At 35.8% G+C, this 21,392-nt stretch overlaps 1 protein-coding gene across 5 annotated transcripts in view; it reads left to right on the top strand.

Annotated features, from left to right (window-relative positions):
* Positions 1-21,392, top strand: part of DIAPH2 (diaphanous related formin 2) — a 225,110-nt gene that overhangs the window by 31,086 nt on the left and 172,632 nt on the right. For all 5 annotated transcript variants that reach the window (XM_074601955.1, XM_074601956.1, XM_074601953.1 and 2 more), the window contains 12 exons: positions 42-116; positions 204-273; positions 1,696-1,832; positions 3,019-3,127; positions 5,097-5,207; positions 6,652-6,770; positions 7,725-7,841; positions 8,566-8,684; positions 10,115-10,179; positions 12,013-12,117; positions 14,572-15,159; positions 17,447-17,561. In XM_074601955.1, the coding sequence (XP_074458056.1) occupies positions 42-116; positions 204-273; positions 1,696-1,832; positions 3,019-3,127; positions 5,097-5,207; positions 6,652-6,770; positions 7,725-7,841; positions 8,566-8,684; positions 10,115-10,179; positions 12,013-12,117; positions 14,572-15,159; positions 17,447-17,561 (1,730 nt within the window). The remainder of the gene's footprint in view (positions 1-41; positions 117-203; positions 274-1,695; positions 1,833-3,018; positions 3,128-5,096; positions 5,208-6,651; positions 6,771-7,724; positions 7,842-8,565; positions 8,685-10,114; positions 10,180-12,012; positions 12,118-14,571; positions 15,160-17,446; positions 17,562-21,392) is intronic.

Genomic DNA, 21,392 nt, shown 5'->3' on the forward strand with positions numbered 1-21,392 from the left:
AATTGAGACATAATTAAAAGCATTTTTCTTCCTTTTTCCAGCTGGGTTAACAATTTCGGACATGAAGGTCTTGGACTTTTGTTGGATGCATTGGAAAAGCTTCTGGACAAGAAACAGTAAGGACTGGGATCATTTGAAGGGAGGGGTAGGGGAGCTTGTGACGATTGTTTGTACTTAACGTTATTTTTCTCCTCCCTTTCAAGGCAAGAAAGTATTGATAAGAAGAATCAACATAAACTTATCCAGTGCCTCAAAGCGTTTATGAACAATAAAGTAAGAAATATTTTAAATTTAAATACTTCTAGCGTGATTGTCTTTTGTTGACTTCAAGATCTATGTAGCATGCTGAATCTCAGAAAAGGAAGGAAAGCTTGTCTATCCGGGGTCAGCTGACTCTGACTTTGGAAACATAGGTGTTAAACTTAGTGTAACTTTTTGTTGAGACTCCTTTTCATAGACCTTTCTGAATATGCATTTTTGTCTTATTTTTGTTAAATACTACTAATTTTTGGAAGTAAAATATTTGGCAGACAGAGGGTGTTAGTATGGGTGTAAGGTAAGTGAATTCAGAAACAAATTGCTTGTGAAATTGAAAGGAAATTTTTTTTTCTAAATTCAGATTTCAATACATGATTGCTTTTGTTCATATAATGTCTTTTTCACCTCATTTTAAATTGAGTATGATTTAATATCTTTTTAGCTACAGTTTTTAAGTTGGTAGGTAGTAGGTAAAGGATAAAACTTCGATCTAGTTTGTCTTATCTAACTTGTTTCTAACATAGGTTACTTATGTTCGTAAAGTGAGAGTTCCGTTTCTAAGTGTTAAACTTGTGATTTTGCTTTATTCGTAGCAAAATCTAAAGTGTTGTCGTAATGATTTATTTCCCCCCACCTGTAACAAATAATTGGATTAAAAGTTTTCCTAAATTGTTGCTCAGTTTAGTAAAATCTCACAGAATAGGCTGTCTGAAATGGGAAAAGCAAATTTAAATGGTTGCATGCTTCCACCCCTGCTATTCCTACACTTACAGTGTAACTTCAAACAATTAGATATCTGATTTACCAACTATCCTGTAGTTAATGAAAATGAAAAATAAAAAGAATGCTATTTTTAGCAATTTTAGATGCTAATCTAATTACTTTTTTATTATTTTTTTATGTTCTTATTTTTAGAAGAAGAAAAAGAATGCTATTTTTAAATAAATGCCAACATGCAAGTTTTTTTGATTTATCTGTACAGAAAGTGTAATAGAATATACAATAAATAAAAGAAGATAGTTGTTTCAAAAAAGAATTTCAGTTTCTATTGGTCATTGTGTGGAAAGTATTATTTCAACTTGCCAGGAGCTGTTACAGTTACGGGGGGGGGGGAAGATTACTTTTGCATACTGTTGAGGTGTTTCAGATATAGATAGAAAATAAAAACTGGTTTTTCTTTTGGTGGTTACCTGATTTTACAAGATATGGCATCTTCCTTAAGTACTGACTCCCTCTTTCTTAGAGAAAGCCTCAAATGTAAGATTGGGAAGACTGACTTGTGTCCCCAGGTGGTAATAGCCAGAAGGTTTTAGCAGGCTGTTGCCAGACTTCATATGGGGAGGTGTGTGTGAGGATTCCTAAGGATCTGAAGCCCAAAGATGATGAATATTCAAGGTGAATACAGTTGTTTCACTGTAAGCTTTTTTTTCCTTTAAGTATGGATTGCAAAGGATTCTAGGAGATGAAAGAGGTCTCTTGCTGTTGTCAAGAGCAATTGATCCAAAGCAACCGCACATGATGACCGAAACAGTGAAACTACTTTCTGCTATCTGCATTGTTGGAGAGGAAAATACGTAAGTAAGATATTGAAACAAATTGAGGGTTTGGTGTTTTGGTTTTTTTTAATGCTCTTGAGTTGTCAGTTTAGACACAGGTGAGAAAACTTAGTGCAACAAATGCAACCTTGTTAAATCTTTATTTGTGTAACGTAGTTTAAATTAGAAGAGACTTTAATGTGTTCTGATGCATTAATTCAATATTAAATCAGACAAAAGCAAATGAGCAGAGATCTACAAACTGTGGCTTAAGTGGAAGCTCTGAAAGGACTATCATTGCCTACTATAGAGAAGACTTAATAAGCCATAACTGTTCATAAATGGCTGCTGAAAAAGGAATAGATAAGTTATTTCATATATACCCCTGATGAGTATGATCAGGAATTGTGAACTTTTAATTGCCACAAGAAAAGCTGTCAGATTTAAATACATTTTAGAACAACGTTAGTAAGTGGGGCACTACTGAGCCTATTATTGTGGGGAGGAGTGAGATTGGGACATCTTCCCTGCAGCGGGGAGGAAAATTACTGATTTGATACCACATGTTAACATTTTTTCATTAGTTTAGAAGATAATATTAGTAATGTAGAAATAAATATATTTTTGGATTTTATTAAAATATCATCTCTCTACCTAAACATAACAAATTTGTCAGAGGCAAAAAGTTGTCATTTGTAGCTGAAGTTTTGAATAGTTCAAGTTATGGAGTTATGTAGCACATGTCAGTGAGCTTTTTAAAACAAAGATAATCAGTTGGTATACGTCTGCTTTGAACTATGGAGTGTCTTAGTTTACTGAAGGTTGAAAATGACAAACTCCATGTCTTGTATGTAATAAATAGATAAAACCATTTTGATTTCTGAAAAGACAGCTTATTAGAATTCCCAGGTGTCAAACATGTCAGCTAGTACCTAATGAACAGTCTTGCATAGGTTTTTTTTTTCTCATTGGTTGCGCCTTAGCTGAATGTCACAATACTTCAGTGATTTATTAATTTTTTTTTAAATTCAACATTAACCATGTAGATATTTTAACACTTGCTTCTTGGCTTGTTTTCAATTTTCTATAGATAACTGTAAATAAACACATTCAAATTCTCTGTCAGTGCACTGAAGTCTGGAGTTGTGTAAATAGTGGGCTGAGTATCTTTAAAATGACAAAGTTGGCTGTGGTATGCTTTTTGACAGTTTATTTTTTCTTTTAGTCTGGACAAGATTTTAGGTGCTATAACAACAGCTGCTGAAAGGCACAATAGGGAACGCTTTTCTCATATTGTTGAAGGACTAGAAAACCATGAATTCTTACAACTGCAGGTGGGTTTACTTTTTTTTATATGCTTACTAATACTTCAGAAATAATCTAAACTCTTAGGAGACTGTGTATTATTTTGTGATCTTTAAATTATTTACCATCAAAATCTTGTGGCGCTATTACTCCAGTGCTCAGTAAAAGACGAAAAATACGTAGAAATGGCCTACTGATAGTAGGTTTTCTAATTTTTAATGGAGTAAACTGAAAAACTCGCTTTCTTGCCCCCAAAATAGGATTAAAAAGTCTTGAGCCTTACTATAAGGAGATTAATTAGTGATATTCCTTTTTTTGGATGCCAGATGTAATGCTCAGGCAATAAGTCTGTGAAAGCATTTTCTTATCTTTGTCACTGCGTGGTCTTCTTGACCAGGAATTTTGTGTGATTTAATGGACCAATAAAAATCCAGCTCTCAGTCTGTCCTCTGAAATGTTTTAGTTATCGTTACTGGAGATCTGAGGAAGTTGGAGTTTGTGGAGTTGGAGGCACCGCTCCCCGTATATCTTTTGGGTTTAGGGAAGAAGCATGAAAAAGTACTCCTAAATTGCAGTGCTGGTTTAAACGCCCCCTTTCCCTCCAGTCTTGCCCTGCCCAAAATAAACAAAAACTCCGGTACTTACAGCTTTGAACTGATTCTATCAATGTACTATATTTGTAAAAAGACAGAACAAGTTTGTGTTCTGCTCTTGAAATAAATATTTGACTTTAGTTTAGAGCCACAACCACAACTGAGCACACACCTGAAGTTTCTTACCATTTGAAGTACTTGTGGCAGGAAGATACTTCATGTATTGTTCACCTTTTTGTAATATTGCCGAATGAAGAAATAGATAAGAATAGATCTTATTGAACTGTTAAGTATTTTGAAGGGTTTTTTCTTTTGTACTATGATTTTCTAAAAACTGCAGTCAAAGTGCCCAAACCTCACTTATACATCAGTAAAGGTACAATTGCAAGACTCATTAACTTGTTTCTGACAAAATCGTTCTTTACTTGTAATGTATTAGCACAAGTCATTAAGCCAGAGTCTCTTCTGGCAAGAGCAATCATAGCAGATGGCACCTCTTCTCTCTATTAATTTCAGATTGGACATGTACTTTGGCTTGTTAAGTCGTGTCATAGTCGTAAAATAACAAGAATCATTCAAGCGAGCATGATGATAGTACATTATTTGAAGATACAGCGGTATAAAGGGAGTGCCTTTGAAAGAGCGTTTTAATAGAAATTTAAGACTCCATAAGGTGTTCCATTAAAAGTAAATAGTGAGTGTAATTAAAACAGGAAGAGTGCTTTTATCTGACTTTCTCTGCAGCTACTGATTTTTATTTTATTTTTTTCGTACTCTAATGCTACTTCTATTTGCAGTTAATGTCTTTTGATATTTCCCTGGAGTCCTATTTCAGTCTTTTAACATGTATCAGCACTTTTGGCATTATGCTATTGTCTACCTGTTTTAAAGTAAATCAATTAAAGTGCACAGCTGTTCAATTAAAGCATTAGCCAGTATTCTAAGACCTCAGGTATTCTGCTGAAGTGCTGTGCAGGAGTAGAAAAGACACCTGGTGGTGTTAATTACTTTGTGCATGGATGTTTTTGGGGTGGTTTTGTTGTTTGTTTTTTCTTTTTTAAATTTTCAATTACTGTAAAAACAGGTTGTTTTCAAATTGGTGAATACTGTGGAGAAAGGAGGAGTTGCAGTGTGGAACTGTAGTGTGGGAAGAACTTTCTGAAATAAAGTATGATCCCCTATGTGATACAATTTTAACATAGCAGAAGCATTCACAATATGAAAACTGAGCAGTATCTGGTGTTGCTTAAATTAGCCAAAGTGTTGCATGCGTGCTGCATAATAAATAATATTCATCTCTTGACATTTGGTTTTATGGTTTTATAATTAAACTGAAATAGTCAAAGACAATATTTATTTTCATTCTATACATACTAAAAGTTTTTGCCTGTATTTCTGATAACAGGTAGCATGTATGCAGCTCATCAATGCCCTTGTTACGTCTCCAGATGATCTTGATTTCAGGATACACTTGAGAAATGAGTTTTTACGTTGTGGCCTGAAGAAAATACTGCCTGTAAGTCATTTGTGTATAGGAATTGATCGCAGTCAACTGTCTGTGAATGTTGCAGATAAACAAGTTGTTTTACTGAGAGTAGCAGATGTGAAAGACTTGGGGGTGGGAAGGTCAGAGCTGGGAAGGTCTATCAATCCAAATCTGCTTTTATTCTGCGCAGTTGCAAATTTAGGCTCTCATTAGCTATGTAAACCAGAATGGTAGCTGAAACAAGTCAATATATTAGAAATTAAATTAGCGTAGTCAAATTTAGCATAAAGAGCTCAAAGCTCATGCAGGAACTTGAATCTGGCTGTGTAACCAATCTTGGATTGACTTTCTTTGTATCTGCCGTTCCTGTTGTTTCTATTTTTTCTTTGAATCTATTTGAATCTATTCTTTCTTTGAATCTATTTTTTCTTTAATCTGCCTTCTGAAAATGCATTTGGAGTTTTTAAGGAAAAATCAAATCGACTCCTTCATTCTCTTTAAGACTGCATATCTTCATGCCGCTGCACAGAAGTATGCCTTTATGGGTAGTTGTGTATAAGTATTTGTGACTTAGAGGTAGACTTATAGCTCTTAACCAAGAAACCATTCTGACTCTTACATCAAGAGTACGTCTGATTAAGTTACTCGGCAGTTTCTCACAAAACATGATACCTGCTTCTATTTGTCTGAAACAGAATTTATACTGCTATAATTTTAAGATACGAAGTTTTGAATCCTAAACATCTGCCAGAACTAAAAACCTTCAGTTCTTAGGACGTTAAGCTTTGAAGCCCTTACTGGTGTGTGTATGTTAGTTTTTCTTAGGGCATGTATTTAGGTTTTGTATCGTTTCATTTAAAGCATGGAGTGCGTTCACACTAACAGCTTTTGAACTCATTTCCTTTTTTGTGATTTGCCTAGTACGAAGCTAAACATTGCTCTTACCTGTTACTTGTATTTCTTGCAAGAAAAACAAATTTTTCTCTGCTCCGAGTATTAATTTTTATTTTGTTTTTTTTACTTCTCTTCTAAGTATTACTTAATGTGCTATGGATGTTTTTATGCTATGATCTAGATTAAGTTAATAACAGAAGTTGTAAGCGTATCTTCTTTATGCTTCTTTACGTTTCTTATGTTCACTTTCATTAATATTTTGAAATATCCTTATGCTTTTTTTAAAAAAGAAACTCTGACATTAACAAGCGTAAACTGCTGACTATGTCCCATTAAGAGAACTCAGCTTGATTACAAGGCTTCGTGTTTGTTCTGCAGCCCATACCTGCTACATTTGCTGGCATTTTGCCTTAATTTTTCTCATCTGTGCAATTATAATAAAAAAACACAGGCACTGAGTTACAGCTTAGTCCTGTTCCAAAGGTTAATGTCTTACATTTTGTCATGATATAATCTTTGAAGGGGGGAATTCTTGCTTTAAAAAAGGGAAAATTAAGATATACTATGCCTTGAAAAATAGGGCTTGAAAGATAAGGAAAATGAAGAGCTTGATATTCAACTGAGAGTGTTTGATGAGAACAAAGAAGAAGACTTAATTGAACTGTCACATCGTCTCAATGATATCAAAGCTGAAATGGAATATCCTTTAGAGAAATGGTGTTACAACTTGTTGCATCGTTTCATAACTTTATTAAACATAAGTTAGAACACTCTACATGCAGCTTATTTGTCACTGTTGTGTATCTTCCCAGGGACTTTCTCAAGCAGATTTTTTTCCACTTGTTTTTTGTTTAAAAACTTAGAAAATTAGTACTTAAGTTTGCACGTCAATGTAAGTCATTGAGAACTGAATTTATTTTTCATAAATAATATTTACTGAGCTAAACTCTGGCTTGTAATACGTGAAGATATAAAGTTACACCCATGGACGATTATAAGTTTGAAGAAAAACGAGTTTTGATGACTAAGATGAAAAAAAACTTCCAGTAGGTTCTGAAGCACTGAAGATGTATGCCTTCTCTAGGTGTGAAGAAGCAGTAAATTTCAAGTTACTTAAATTCAGAATGGTTGCTTGCAGCTTTTGAAAGAGTAGTAGCTGGTACTTAAGCAGGGGAAGGTAGATGCAATGAAAGAGAGGATTATAAAATCACTAACAAGCGGTGTTCTTGCATTACAGAATGGGGAATTACAGGTGATTTGGTTCTTTAAGAAATAAAAATGATTGTCTAGTGTGTATTTGCCAATAGCCCAGCTCACTTCAGAGTGAAAATGAAAGCTTTGTGTGAAACATGTTTACCGGTTTCTATGGTAATAAGTATGTAGTATGATCTTGCTGAGTAGTAATGAAGTACGTCTTAATTGTTGAACAGGGGACAGTTTCTGTGGATAATCTTACTGGAAAAAGTGTATTTACTAACAAGGATAGTAGCGTGGAGTGTTGAAAGGTTTTGCTTCAACAACATGAAGAACAGCTGGGGAACTGGGTTTGAGGTGGGGTGCGTGTTTTGTTTTGTAGTGGGGTGGGGGTTTTGTCCTTTGTTTTAATTTTTGGGGTTTTTTAAGACTTCTCTATTTCCTTAACAATGTTTGAACTGATGTGAATGAAGTATTTCATCTGCTGTACAATATGTTGAAAGATACTTCTTCTGAAAATTATTTCTTGTCAATTCTCCAACATTTCCTTCTCATCAGAAATGATTACTATGTCCGGTAAGCGTCAACTCTCAGGTTTGATTTTTGGAGCGTGTAGGGGAAAGAATAGAAATCATGACCCTGGTAAACTGAGTAGCTCATAATTGTGCATGAATAGTTGTTCTTTAACTGATCTTTTATTTGTCTTTCTGCTCAATGTTAATTGAGATTGATAAATACAATAATGCTTATTTCAAAGACTTGAACCTTATTCTAACACTTTCATCCCAAAATGTGTTAACTCGTTGAGCACTCTTTATTCAAGTTTGATAGCTTCATGACTTCAAAGAACTTGAAAGTTAGTTTCATTACTAATGAAAAATACTTCCACAGTACCTTCTATCTTGTCTTTTCAGTGTAATTAACTAATTTTATAACTCATTCAATACTGGTACTGTTGCCAGTCATGGAATTCACTGTGTTGGGAATATGCTAAATAATTCTTGCAGCATATATTGAAAATACTAAGGACATTGTTGGTTTTATTCATCATTGTCTGGCAAAGGATAAATGAAAAGCGCACAGTATTTTGTGGAGTCCTGAACTTGGGATATCCTTCTGAGGAACTGACAACAGTGCTTCATTAGCTGGAGTACAAATAAGACTCTCAACTTGATCCTTTTACTGGCAATTGTGGAATTCATATATTGGGAGTTAAAGTTTCCCCTTTTTCCCCCTCCAAGTTGCATAAATAAATTATTGTCCATATTCTTATTATCTTGTAAAATGTGTTCTTTGCTAGACCTCAGTATTACAAGATAATAGAAGAATGCGTATCACAGATTGTATTGCACTGTAGTGGCATGGACCCGGATTTCAAATGTAGAGGAAGAATGGACGTGGATTTTACTCATCTTGTTGGTTTGTATACTATAAGCAATTTTATCTTATTTTACTGAAGTGCACTTTTTTTCTTTATGTGTTTCAGTCTAAACTTAAAACGACTGTGAATTTTTTCATTTTTCTGGAAACATGCATATAAGCTGTTGTGGAGAAGGCCAGACCAAGCTCTGCAGCATTTGATAAAATGACACTGATGAAGTTTACTTCTCCAAATTAGTCTTGACTTATATCTGAATACAATAGTCTTAATAACGAAAAATTACTTGTTCATAAATTCTATGAACTTCAGATCTGTTAAAAATATCAAAATTACATGAACAGTAATTGTTAGTGGATTTATAATTGTTACATTGTTCATTCTAAGAATATTTTCTTTAATATTTTCCAAGTATTTGAGGTTAGTTTCAAGTAAACTAATCAGTTAAAGCATTGAGGGACTGTGGATGCTGGATGCTCATGTCATGTGAGAAAGAAGCAACTGAATAAATACTGTATCATTGAAATGTCAGTTATCAGCATTTAGAAGCGTTGTTTTATGTTCTTAAGATTGGAGGGATAGACTGTGTTCTTGAAATACAAGGGCATCTGTGGAGTAAATATTTCATAGGAGGAAGTAATTGCTCTTGGAGAACACATTCACTTGGGAAAATGTTTGGGGGTTTTTTTTTTGGTGATGTGTCAAAAGGATCAGAGAAAGGATGTTGACTTTAGGGGGTGGAAATTGCTTTCTAAAAGATATCCTACATATCTAAGAAGTGTGTATTTTCTATTCACTTATGACTCTAGGAACATGATCCACTTGATCTTACATTAAGATCTTACCTCACCTTGCCTTCCGTTTCCACTGACCTGCTAGTTTTAGGAATAACTGGTTTGTCTCTCCATGCCAATTCCTACCTGTAAAATACAGTTACTTGTGTTACCTCACTTACAAAACCTTTAGAGTTTTACACTGCATGAGAATTCATTAGAAGTGTGTTATACCTTTGAGTGAGGATTCCCAGTCTGTCCAAATTCTCCTTATCTACAAAATAATTTTACTGAAATAAAGAAATGCTTGGTTTCGGATTCCTAGTCCGGAAAGGCAGCTTTCTGATTTGAAAGCTCAGAAGTAATTATTACTTCATATTAATGGAAAAATCCTCTTTTCTTATTTAGTTGTAGATTTATATAAAAGAGAAGGGCATGCAAACTCAGATCTGTCAGAGACAGAACTATGACGATTCATTTTCAACTTTCTTGGTCACGTCTCCTCACGGCTTTAAATTTACAGATTTTGCTCATCAAAATAATCCACCAAATGTTTGGTCAGATCAACCTAGTAGTTCATTGTGGTTTTTGTCAGTTGCTTTGTGTCATGGGCTCATAGGGTAATTATGGTTGGAAGGCACATCAAAGCTGTGATACGTTTTACCTGACTTCTGTGTGGTGTATTATTTAAATTCTAGATTCATGTGTGGACAAAGCTAAAGTAGAAGAGAGTGAAAAGAAAGCAGCAGAATTTTCCAGAAAGGTAAGCCCTAATCATCACTCTTTTTAAGGTATGGAACAGAAGCCTGACAGAAACACGGTAGGCTTGTTTCACGGTAGAAACCTAGTGGAAAGGGGGAAATAGTGTATCTCGCAGGGAGGATGTTCTTTCACGTTTAATATCTGGGTGGGTTTGGGGGTTTTTTTGTGTGTGTGTGTGGCTCAGATTCAGCTTGCTCTTAATTCAAAAGCCGATGAGTAGTGTTAGCTGGACGTATCTTCAGTTGTATCCTCTGCTGTAGAAAACTGATGGGAAAAATTCCACTGGTTGCTATTTTGTCCTGAAATACTTAGTCGTAGTTAAATACCTAAAGTGCTAGTATATACTTAAAAAAAAAAAAAACAACCCCAAAGCCCAAAACAACAAAAAAACAAAATAGCGGGGGAAAATGTTGTAACTCTTCACCTAGCTTTGGTTTAGAACCTGAAGAAACTTATTGAAAAGCAGTGTCATTCAGTGTTTGAAAAAGCATCAACTCCTTAGGCGCAAGAGATGCTAATGTTAAAATACTGCTTTATTTCCTTGTAATGTCCATGGATAACTTATTATGTTATGAGGATGAGTAATTTATTTCCTTTTTATTCACATTTGGGAACCTGTTTTGCAACCAGTTTTATTCTTCTGATCCAGTTCTCTTTTATTAGGAACTTGGAAACTAAGTCCTATTTTGGTCATGGGCAGTTCTCTTTTATTACTAGATACAGGAGGGGTTAGACATTTAAAGTGATTTCTGTATGAAGAATTGCAGCTCAGTATATTTCTTGTAAGAAAATTTTTGGGCATGTTTCTAAAGAAACTGATGCTTATCATTCTGCTTTATCGCTATTGGTGTTTGTGCTGAAAATATTTTCATACAACATATTTTTTCAAGTTACTTAAATTCCTGTTTCCTAGATTACGTTAATGGTACTTTGTTAATTTCAGCTCATCATATCCAACATATGAAATGCTTAATGTACTATATTAGCTGCAATATACTGAAATTCATAACCATGTTATTGTGTATTAAAAAGCATTCAATATTGAGATTTTTTGCTGGAGGGGTCCAAGAAGCCTTTTTACGGGCCAAAAGGCAGTACACGTTCTTGAACATGATGATTACAAATTTCAGATGAAGGGTTGCATGAAGTCATTAGCTTTTCTCTCGTCGATGTTAAATGTGGAAGCGTTTAAAAAAGCAAATTGTTGTGATGCTTCCTTGGCAGAGTTATTTATCATAATGTACTTTGTTAGTGGCAGTCAACACATGCTCTTCCTAGTGATAAGTTGTTTTGTCCTGTGGAAGAATGAATAACAGAAGCTTTTAAAGATGCTAATAATATCTGAAGCCTAGCAAACTGCAGCAGGATGAAAATACACAGCAAATTTCTCACAACCATGTTGTAAACTGGACTTCTGTTTTATATGGAGACATGAAGACTAAAGGGATCACCGACTTATTTTGGCTACCTCCTTTCTTACGTTACTTTACGGATGGTACTGCTGAAGCTGCACACGTCTCTCTTCAGATTTAAGCTTGCTGTATGAGATACATACTTGAATTTAGTTTGAGAAGTCTGCAAGGTTCTGTTGAGGGGGGGAAACTCATTGAACTTACAGCTTTACTAAGCAGGATCTGAGTGGTTCTGTATCACTGACTTACTGATGGAAGAAATTACATGGTACTAGAACAACACATACTGGAAAAATACTTTTTTTTAAGCTAAAAGTGCATCTATTGCACTAGTTGTGATATTGTTCAAAGAGTTCCTGAAAATATAATATCTAGTGTGGACATAAATGGACAAACACTTCTATATTGGTTAATCATTACAGTTTGATGAAGAGTTCACAGCTCGACAAGAGGCACAAGCGGAGCTTCAGAAACGAGAAGAGAAAATCAAAGAACTTGAAACAGAAATCAAGCAGCTTCGAACCCAGGTAATAAAACTAAATCACACTAAGTTCTACAGTTGAGTTGAATTTTTTTTATTTTTTAAAGAATTGAAAAGAAATTGCCCTGGAGTATAGTGTCTCTGTGGAGTTTGAAATGTACGTTATAGTTGTATTGATTTGTTTTTAAGCCGGCATAAACTACTAAGGATCATTAATGGAGGTAACATTTTTCAAATAGTAGTATATTCAACACCTATCACAGATATTTGCTTTATTGAGGAAAAAAATTCCTTAGGCTGTGAAATGTTTGAGTCCAGCCTGCCTTCTTTTTTTCCAAGTATTTGTTTATGCTTTAACATTGCTACTTCCATATGTTTTGGAGAAAGTGTTCGTTTTGGAAGGCTTTATACTTAAATTGCAAAGGTGGAAGTCATAACAGCTGTGCATACCTTTCAGCATGTGCATGCAACTGATAACATCAATATTTTTTTTTGAACTCTGGCTATTAGAGTGTAGCCACTTCTAAAATTAATGAAGCCACTAGCTTTATGTAGTCTTATAGGTAAATATAACAAAAAATGCAAGACCTTATGGAAAGGGAAGGTGATGCTTAGTTTTAGCAAAGGTGATTTTTCTTGCATTCATTTCCTCATAAATTTTGCTCACAAGCACCAAAACTGTATCTCCAAGTGGTCTGTCCAGGATCACTTGTGAAGCAGAGAGGATAAGAAACGCTGCCTGTCGAGCCCTCGCAACAGCTCTTGGGTTCCTCCTGTTTAATGACAATGAACTGGGTTTTAGAAAGGTCTTTTATACCCTTTAGGAACTAACAGATACTATGGTTTGATTTTTATGCCTCAGCCTGGCTTATTTTGTACTCCTTCAGTGCTAGGCAAGGTTTACCTGTTGCCTTCTTTCCTAAACGTGGATCTCTTAAAGCCTATGATCTCACTTCCTATTTGGATAGTAAGAGGAAGACTAGCATGTGATGTTCTGTAACCTGGTTGCCATCATCCTGCTTTCAGAATGCTGGTCTTCTGCTGGCAAGTTGTCTGTGCTATAGACTTATCAGAGCACGGGCCTCCTCATCTCAATGTAAGCACGTTACGCTGCATTTAACAGCTGGATTGCTGTTCGTCGTTGTTGTGTTCTTTGCTATCGATACAAGTCGTCGTTGTAACCTGTGGTGTCTTGTCATTTCTTATTCTGTTTTCACACACAGACACTTCTGTTCATACTTCGTTCTTACCAATTTTACTGTTTGTTACAAATATCTACAAGACAACGTTACACTGCAATTTGACAGTCTGTTTTAATGAGTTCTCCACCAGTTGTCGCATTACAATTTGTGTAGTAGTTCATGGGACAAGGAAACATGTGCCTTATGCAAAGCAAAAAAAATTATTTTTAGTCTAATTATTAATCCTGTTAGATCGATTTTAACACAGTTCAGGTTATGCAGACATTACAGCTCATTCACAATAATGGTACAATTAAGTGTTACGCATTAACTTTCTAGTATCCATGCCTTTTTTCTCTAGTGTTATGCACCCCAAAAAATATATGGTGGCACGTATTTTTAGGTGCACTCAGATTTTTCTCAGCTTGATTTTTTTTTAACAAATTTGCTGCCTTTAAACTAGAAACAATAAATAATCGTGTAGGGAAATAGTATGAAAATTAGATTAAATGAACAGCCTATATTACATAATAATTTTGTAATAAAAAAATAGTAGAGGAAGTAGACTATGAGCTCGTATGGTGGTTTGTGCATAGCTTCCGATGCCGCTTTTTAACAGATAGTCTTGAAGGACAAAAGTCTGTGAGGAATTCGTACTAGGCTAGGATCACATTATCACTACAGAAGCCTCTCTGATGGTTTAACGTATTGCCGTTTCTCTTCATTGTTCCTTTTGCAGCTTATTAGAATTGACGTTGCAATTGCTCTTTCTTCCTATCACTGCAGAAACAACTGCAGACAGATTTAAAAGAAAGCATGATTTGGTTTTTAAATTCTTTTCCCTCCAAACAAGATGTCAGAACAGTAACAAACAACTGTGGTCCCGTAACGTCTTGCACTGCAATAGCCATTTCAGTGATTTTCTGTGGCAAATTTTCCACCAGCAAATTAGTGTTGTTAAAATGCAGCCTGGTTATTACCATCTCTGGTGCCCCAGCTTGCCAGGATAGCCTAAGTGGGATAAATGTTTTGTGCATTGGTAAGAAATAAAATGCTGTCCTGTTCACTTAAATGTTACTGCTACTATTAAATTTTCTTTAAAATGGAAACAATTTGTTTTTATAAAAACGCTAGGTTATTCAGTTTACTTGGCAGTTTTATGGAACGTGGCATAATCTATTGTTATTGCTTCTCATTTAAATAGGAGAATGCTTGCATTTCTCACTTTTTTGAGGTACAGTTGACTACAAGGCATCCTAGTTGGTTCAATTTCATATTAAAATTCCTCCCTGATGAAAATAATTCCCTTTATATTTCAGGGTCCAGTCCTGACAGGTCAACAGACAGAAGCAGCACCATTACCTTCAACCCTACCGAGTGAGAATGCGCCACCACCTCCACCACCTCCGCTACCTGGTGGAGCAATACCTCCTCCTCCTCCACCACCTCCGCTACCTGGTGGAGCAATACCCCCTCCTCCCCCTCCTCCTCCACTGCCTGGTGGAGCAATACCTCCTCCTCCCCCTCCTCCTCCACTGCCTGGTGGAGCGATACCTCCTCCTCCTCCTCCTCCTCCGCTACCTGGTGGAGCAATCCCTCCACCACCTCCACTGCCTGGTGGAGCAGCACCACCTCCTCCTCCTCCACCGCCTCCTCTGCCTGGTGGAGCAGCACCGCCGCCACCTCCTCCTCTGCCTGGTGGAGCAGGACCACCTCCACCACCTCCGCTACCTGGTGGAGCAGCACCACCTCCTCCACCACCGCCTTTTGGTGGGCCTCCAATGCCACCACCTCTGGGAGGTGTTCCTTTTGCTCCCTTTCCGGTGATACCAGCGTTACCACATGGGATGAAGGAGAAGAAAAAGTATAAGTTGGAAGTCACAATGAAGAGGATCAACTGGTCAAAGGTATTATGATGTTTGTTTTTATTCCCATTGATAAAAAGTGGCTTTTGAGGAAGGAGATGATGTGAATAAATGTTAACTTTAATGCTTCTGAATTTAAAAGGAATCATATAGTCCTGCTGTTTTCTTAAAAGGTCTGTGCAAAATACCTTTAACCTCCTGCCAGCCACACCAATATAGTCTATATTTTAGAAGAAAGAATGGACTGTTTTAAGTAGCTTAGTTGTATTATTAAAAAGAAACAAGAATGTAGGAGTTTTCATACTGGAAAAGATGCTCATGTATTACTTTGAGGAATATGGCATTACCCAGTGTTGGAATTCAGAGATTTGGGGTTGTTTTTTTTTCCTTTGAAATTCATCTGGCCGTATAAAAATCCCTTTAGTTCATGTACTCATATGAATCATATGAATTATGCAATTTTGTAACCTTTAAACCCCTTTTATATATATAGAAAAATAATTACTTCCTCACCTATGAAATGTTTATTATCTGTTGAAGATATTTTACCATTGAATGTTGTTGTCATCGTTCTGTTGAGAAGATTACTCTCTTCAAAGATTCTATCGTACAATTTTCTGGATTTTTTTTTTAAAACTGTTTTTCCTCCTTTTGAAATGGAGCTCTAATGTTTTAGAAATGCATTTCCACCTGGGCTTCTAAGAAAATGTTTTTTGACTATTATTGCAGTTAGTTTCCCTTACGATCTTTTACTTCCTAATTTTTATATTAAGCCCTTGTATCTGTTTGGGTATTTCCGTCTGGACTTTTTTTTTCCTTATGGAATACAGGTTTCACCACAAATTGATATTTTGCCAATTTTCTTAAGGGGGAGAAGAAAATTTGTATGCCATTGGCAATATTGTTCTCTCTTGAAGTTGCTGCTCATCTTTGGCTCCCCACTGCTTTGTCTGATAAATGAATTGTAGGAGAGAAACTATCTTAACCATTTTCATTTATTTAGGCATCTCACTTAAGGAAGAATTCCTGCCATACGTGTAACTTATCCTTTCTGCACTCAGTAGTCCTTGTTAAGTAACACCTGATTCTAGAGTCAGTTGCACTAGTTCTGTAACTGACTACTATCCTGTAAACATATAGAAAAATAAGCTTTGTAGTTTATAGTACATATTTGTCATTGCATCCAGTTTCATTGTAATCAATTATGTTCATGTGTTTGTAGAAATAGTTCATAAAGTGTACATCTGAACACTGTGTGACAGTGGAAGGTAACTGGAGATGGACACTTTGCTTAAGTGCTCTGGGAGGAGGGCCAAAGTTCTCCGGAGTACTGAAAAAGAGGAAAGTCTGTTTGATCACCGCTTTTAAGGAGACATCATTTTGGGGAATAAAATTCTTATTGTTTGATTTAGTGCCTTTTGCTGTAACTGTCTTCGCCATTAGTGTTGGTTTGAAGTAGTTTTTAAAAATGTCCTACTGCAGCTGGTGGTAAAGCAGCTACACATTGAGGGTTGATCGTATGGCAAAAGGTGGAGGACCAACGTGTTGCAGTGAAATCCCAGTGAGGTTTACAAGTGTGGTATTGATAAATTTCCTGCGTATCATGTTAAACAGCCCTTGAAAATTAATTGGTGTTTAAGCAGACTTGTCAGCAAGAATTGATAAGACTTTAAAAACTGGAGGAGGAACGTATTTTGAAAAGAAAATAGCTGTTCTAAATTATACATGGAGAGTAAAATTGGCTTTCAGCTTCTATATTGCAGAGTACTTTCTTCCTCTTAATCTAGCCAGTTTGATGTAAGGTACTGTAATGAAATCTGTGTTTACATTTGAAAAAGGTAAACAATTAAACAAAAAAGTATAACATTATTTCTGATACTTAAAAAGATAATTCTTCCTACAGACTTAATATCGAGTCACTGAAGGGTCCACGTTGAGGTATTGTGGGCAGATAAGATATTCCCTACTGTGGCAGTGTAAGAAAGACTATTCCTTCTACAGTTCTCGAGTAGCAGGGATGCGTACCAGTGGTGAAGAATTTGGGAACTGTCTAGAAAGTAATCAAGAGAAAGCTAGAACACTTTCAAACCTAGATGCTAATATGTTATCAACTTGTTGAATGGGGGAAATATAATAAAAATCATTGTGTAGATAGAGGACAGTTCATCTGATTGTGTTTTGTTTAAGAAGCATCTTTAAGACAACGTAATACCTGGAACATTGCTGAACTTAATTCAGTCCGATTATCACAGAAGTCTAGTAGCATCGGCTTTAACCTGATTATCGAAAATGCTAGTTACTAACTTTGGAAATGCCATTTTTGTTTCAGATTGAGCCTCAAGAGATAGCAGAAAACAGCTTTTGGGTAAAAGCTGAAGAAGATAAATATGAAAACCCAGAACTGTTTGCAAAATTGGCGGTTACTTTTGGAACACAAATGAAAGGTACATTTCTCTTTTACTTTGTATTATACTTTTATTAAGTTTAAAACTGCAATGACAGTGTCTTTTATGCTTTGTGCAATACCATGGAATTCATAGAATGGGTTTATAGCAGGAAGATGATTTAAAATGTATGTTTTTACTAAGCGTAGCAGTCTATTACAATAATTGCTCCTCCCTCACTTTACAGCGTGAGGGGAGGAACAGTTTATAATAATACCTCTCTAAAAGTGCAAGGTATGTTGCAGACAGATGTGAATTTTCTTCAAATTAATTTATAATTAAATTGAAAATCTAATCCTAAAATCATGCTCATCTGCATTAATATTCTTAGCTGCAGGAACTGTAAGTTGTCAGGTTCTTTTAGATATTCCACACATGGAGGGTTTGATGTGTAACAAAAACATACTTGCTTGTATCACTCTGCTAAATCAAAATCCTCTACAAGTACTAGTCAGACTTAGAATGTAGCAATTGCAATATACAGTTGAATCACAAAATTACAACTTTATACTCTGCCTGCTGTCATGATTCTGGTATATGTAGATTGAAACCATCGTTCTTTCCAGAGTTCTTGTGTTTGCGTTGTTAGTCTTTGCTTTCACTTTTTTTTTTAATACTATATGCAGCTGTCACTTAAGAAAAAAAGCCTTTACATATACTCCTTTAATCAATATTTAAATTTGTGTTGTGTAATCTAAGAAGCATCCTCCCCGCAAAGTTATATACAGTTAAACTGCATTGTAACTGCCATTAGTGAAGGATGTAACTTAGTTGTCAAAGGGTTAAATGTGAGTGCATGCTCTTTGAACTGTTTGCATAATAACATGGTAAAGTGTCAGACAGTCTACTGATGTTTGTTCAAACACAGTGTGAAATGAGTTGGTTTGGCTACTAGAGAGAACAATAAAGTAAGAATAAAAACCGTGCTGGAGATTTCTGCCCAGTGTAAGTGAGGCTGCTCAGTATGTCATGTCAATAGCTCTCCTGCTCTTGGTTTTAGATGAAAAAAATCATTAATTTCTCAAACACTTAATTCCTTCAGTTGGAGATATGATAGTAATATTTTTATCTTGAGTTGGCAATGCAGCTACTAACAACTGAGTATCGGTTATGATTTTGATACTTTAATACCATCCTCAGCTCTTCATGACTTACAGATGGTCTTTGAGTACTTCTGAAGCTGCACACAGCCTCTTCAAGCCTTTTCGCTATTATCCGTGCTTAATGGTCAATTGATAAGTGTTTCATATGTGGCCATTTACCAGTAATTTGTTTCAGGTATTGAAAAGAAGCAAGTACTGCTGAAGTACGGTTCAATAACTTGGGAACTAATGGGGAAGTCCAAGCAGCGGCAGATACCGAAAGAATGCATTCCTTATCTAGCTACAAATCTTTTGTCCATTTATCAACCAGTTAGAATACGACGTACTTCAGGGATGCGCAGTTCTTGAAGGTGGATGGAGTCAGATCTATCAAGTGTTCATAGGCCAAATCTGAATAAGCAAACACACACATGGGATTTTGAAGTGAATATGTGTACTGACTGTAAGCAGTTTTGTGCTGCTGTTTTTTTAAATTTTAACTTTTTGGCTTTGAGAATTAACAATTCATGTGATGCTTTGTATTTTAACCACAGGGAGTCTTCTATTTTAATTCAAACCACTAGAATGCTCTGATGTCTATGACTTCAAAATTAAGTTGTATTGCATGTAGAAGTTTGTGGTATCCTGACGGTTGTCTGAATTTCAGGAATAAGAACTGCAGTTTATACTAATATGGAGTTTGAAAAGTTAACTCAGGTTAAGGAAGGTCTCTCAGAGGACCATAACTTTTCTGAACTATTTCTTGAGTAGATTCCTTGAGTTATTTCTGAATATGTCTTTTGAAACCCCTTCAAAGAGTTAGTCATAGCTGTGTTTTTCATAAGATAAATATACAGTTCTTTCACTCAGAGCTCTTGCTCTTTTCGGTAGTCACTGAATCTGAGCCATTAGTATTCTGCTTTTACAGTGCTTCCCACTTTCTGCTCTAAATGTTCAGATATTACATGCAGTAGTACAAAAGCATCATCTGCAGTAATTGAGCACTTCTTTCCGTACCGAAGTTTGATAGACTCTTGGCTCATAGCATTGCACTGAGGGTAGAATGATGTGGAGTTCATCACTGGTTTTCGTGTGACAGTGAGACAGGAAAACCTTTAAGGGAAAGAACCTCTAGCAGCAGATAACGCTTACAATGGAATGAGACCCTTCTTAATGAAAACAACAAAGCTTCTGCCTGGAGCTGAATTCTTTCATCAGAAATCTGAAGAAATGTTTCTGAATTCCCGAAAAGCTTCTTCATTAAAAATGCTGAAAAAAACCCCTCTTCAAATTTTGACATAGCTGTCGGTTTCATGTGAGAAGAAATTCTTGTTGACATAGTTGCACAGTTCCAAAACTACGAACAGCAGAAATTCTCTAAATAGCTTACTGTAGTGATAGCCTTGCAGATATTTTTCCTGTTCTTCCTTATGTTGTCCTCAGTTAATGGCTGTAGAAAATAACATGCCGTAACAAAGGATGGGAAGACTGTTAAAAATGCAGCTACTTATTACCCAGGACATTAAAACCTGATTTGGCTGACTAGTAGAGAAAGTCAGTGTTGTCTGTCTTTGAGTTCAAGTTTTTCTTAAAACTTGAAAATCTACTACAAAGCGAGAGTCTCAGAGCATTTAGTTGCAGCACAGGCTTAAATAACTGCATTCCACAAGCAGCTCTTTTCTGCAACTGCTATCTGCAAAGGGAAATATTAAATGATATTTGCCATTCTTCCTTACCTTTTGCCTTAACAGCCACGGGCAGCTCATTAATCCCCAAAATACTTATTTCAGGCATAATCTAGGATCAAATTTCTCTTCTGCTGTAGTCCCATTTCTTGGTGTGGTCTCCTAATATCTTAAAGGAGAATGATAGAAAGACAAATAGAAGTGTATTTTATATTCTCTGGAGGGTGCAGTCAGCATGTAAAACAAATAAACGGATGAGTGGAAGAAAACTGACAATTGCCAAAAGCAATTTTGATGACTTAGTGTTTACTATCTTGTATTTCATGTCATTTTGGAATGCCAGTGGGAATAGTAACTGAATTAAAACAAATGATAGTATACACACTTAAAAATTCGTAATTCCATGTAGGTTGCAGCACTCAAATTTGATTAAACCTCTGAATTCTATTCATGATTCTCTGGCACAGTGAAAATGAAACTTTGAGGTTTTTTCTCATTCAACGTAGCATTGTTTTAAGGTACTGGTACCCCCAAGAATAACTTAATGTTGGTTGTCACTAAACTATGTGCTGCATTGCTATCTGAGTACTGCCTGTTTTCAAGCAAGAGTATTTACCGGACACCAAAAGGTGGGGTGAGGGGTAAAGTAATAATAAGACACTTCTGAAGCACAATTTCATAGTTTTCATTAACTAAGGAATTATTCCATTCATCAATTATCTGCTTGTAAAACATAAGAATGTTCAACCACAGAGCACCAGGAAAAAAGAGGAATGTTCCCTGGCTGGTAAAAATAATTTTACTTCTAATATACTTAGATCCAAACTTTCTTTTAAAAAGTATGCATAAGGTTAAATCTTTACTCGCTACTGTAAAGTAACATATTTAATACTGGTGCCACACGAATATGTTGGGCATCAGTATTACGGCCGTACCACCCTGGGAACACCCAACCTCGTCTGAGCTCAGAAGCTAAGCGGGGTCGGGCCTGGTTACTGCTTGGATGGGAGACTGCCTGTGGTAGTCTTTTGATGCTTGGACTCCATGATCTTAAAGTTCCCTTC

Source organism: Larus michahellis, chromosome 9 (genome assembly GCF_964199755.1).
Source record: "Larus michahellis chromosome 9, bLarMic1.1, whole genome shotgun sequence".
Lineage (NCBI taxonomy): Eukaryota > Metazoa > Chordata > Aves > Charadriiformes > Laridae > Larus > Larus michahellis.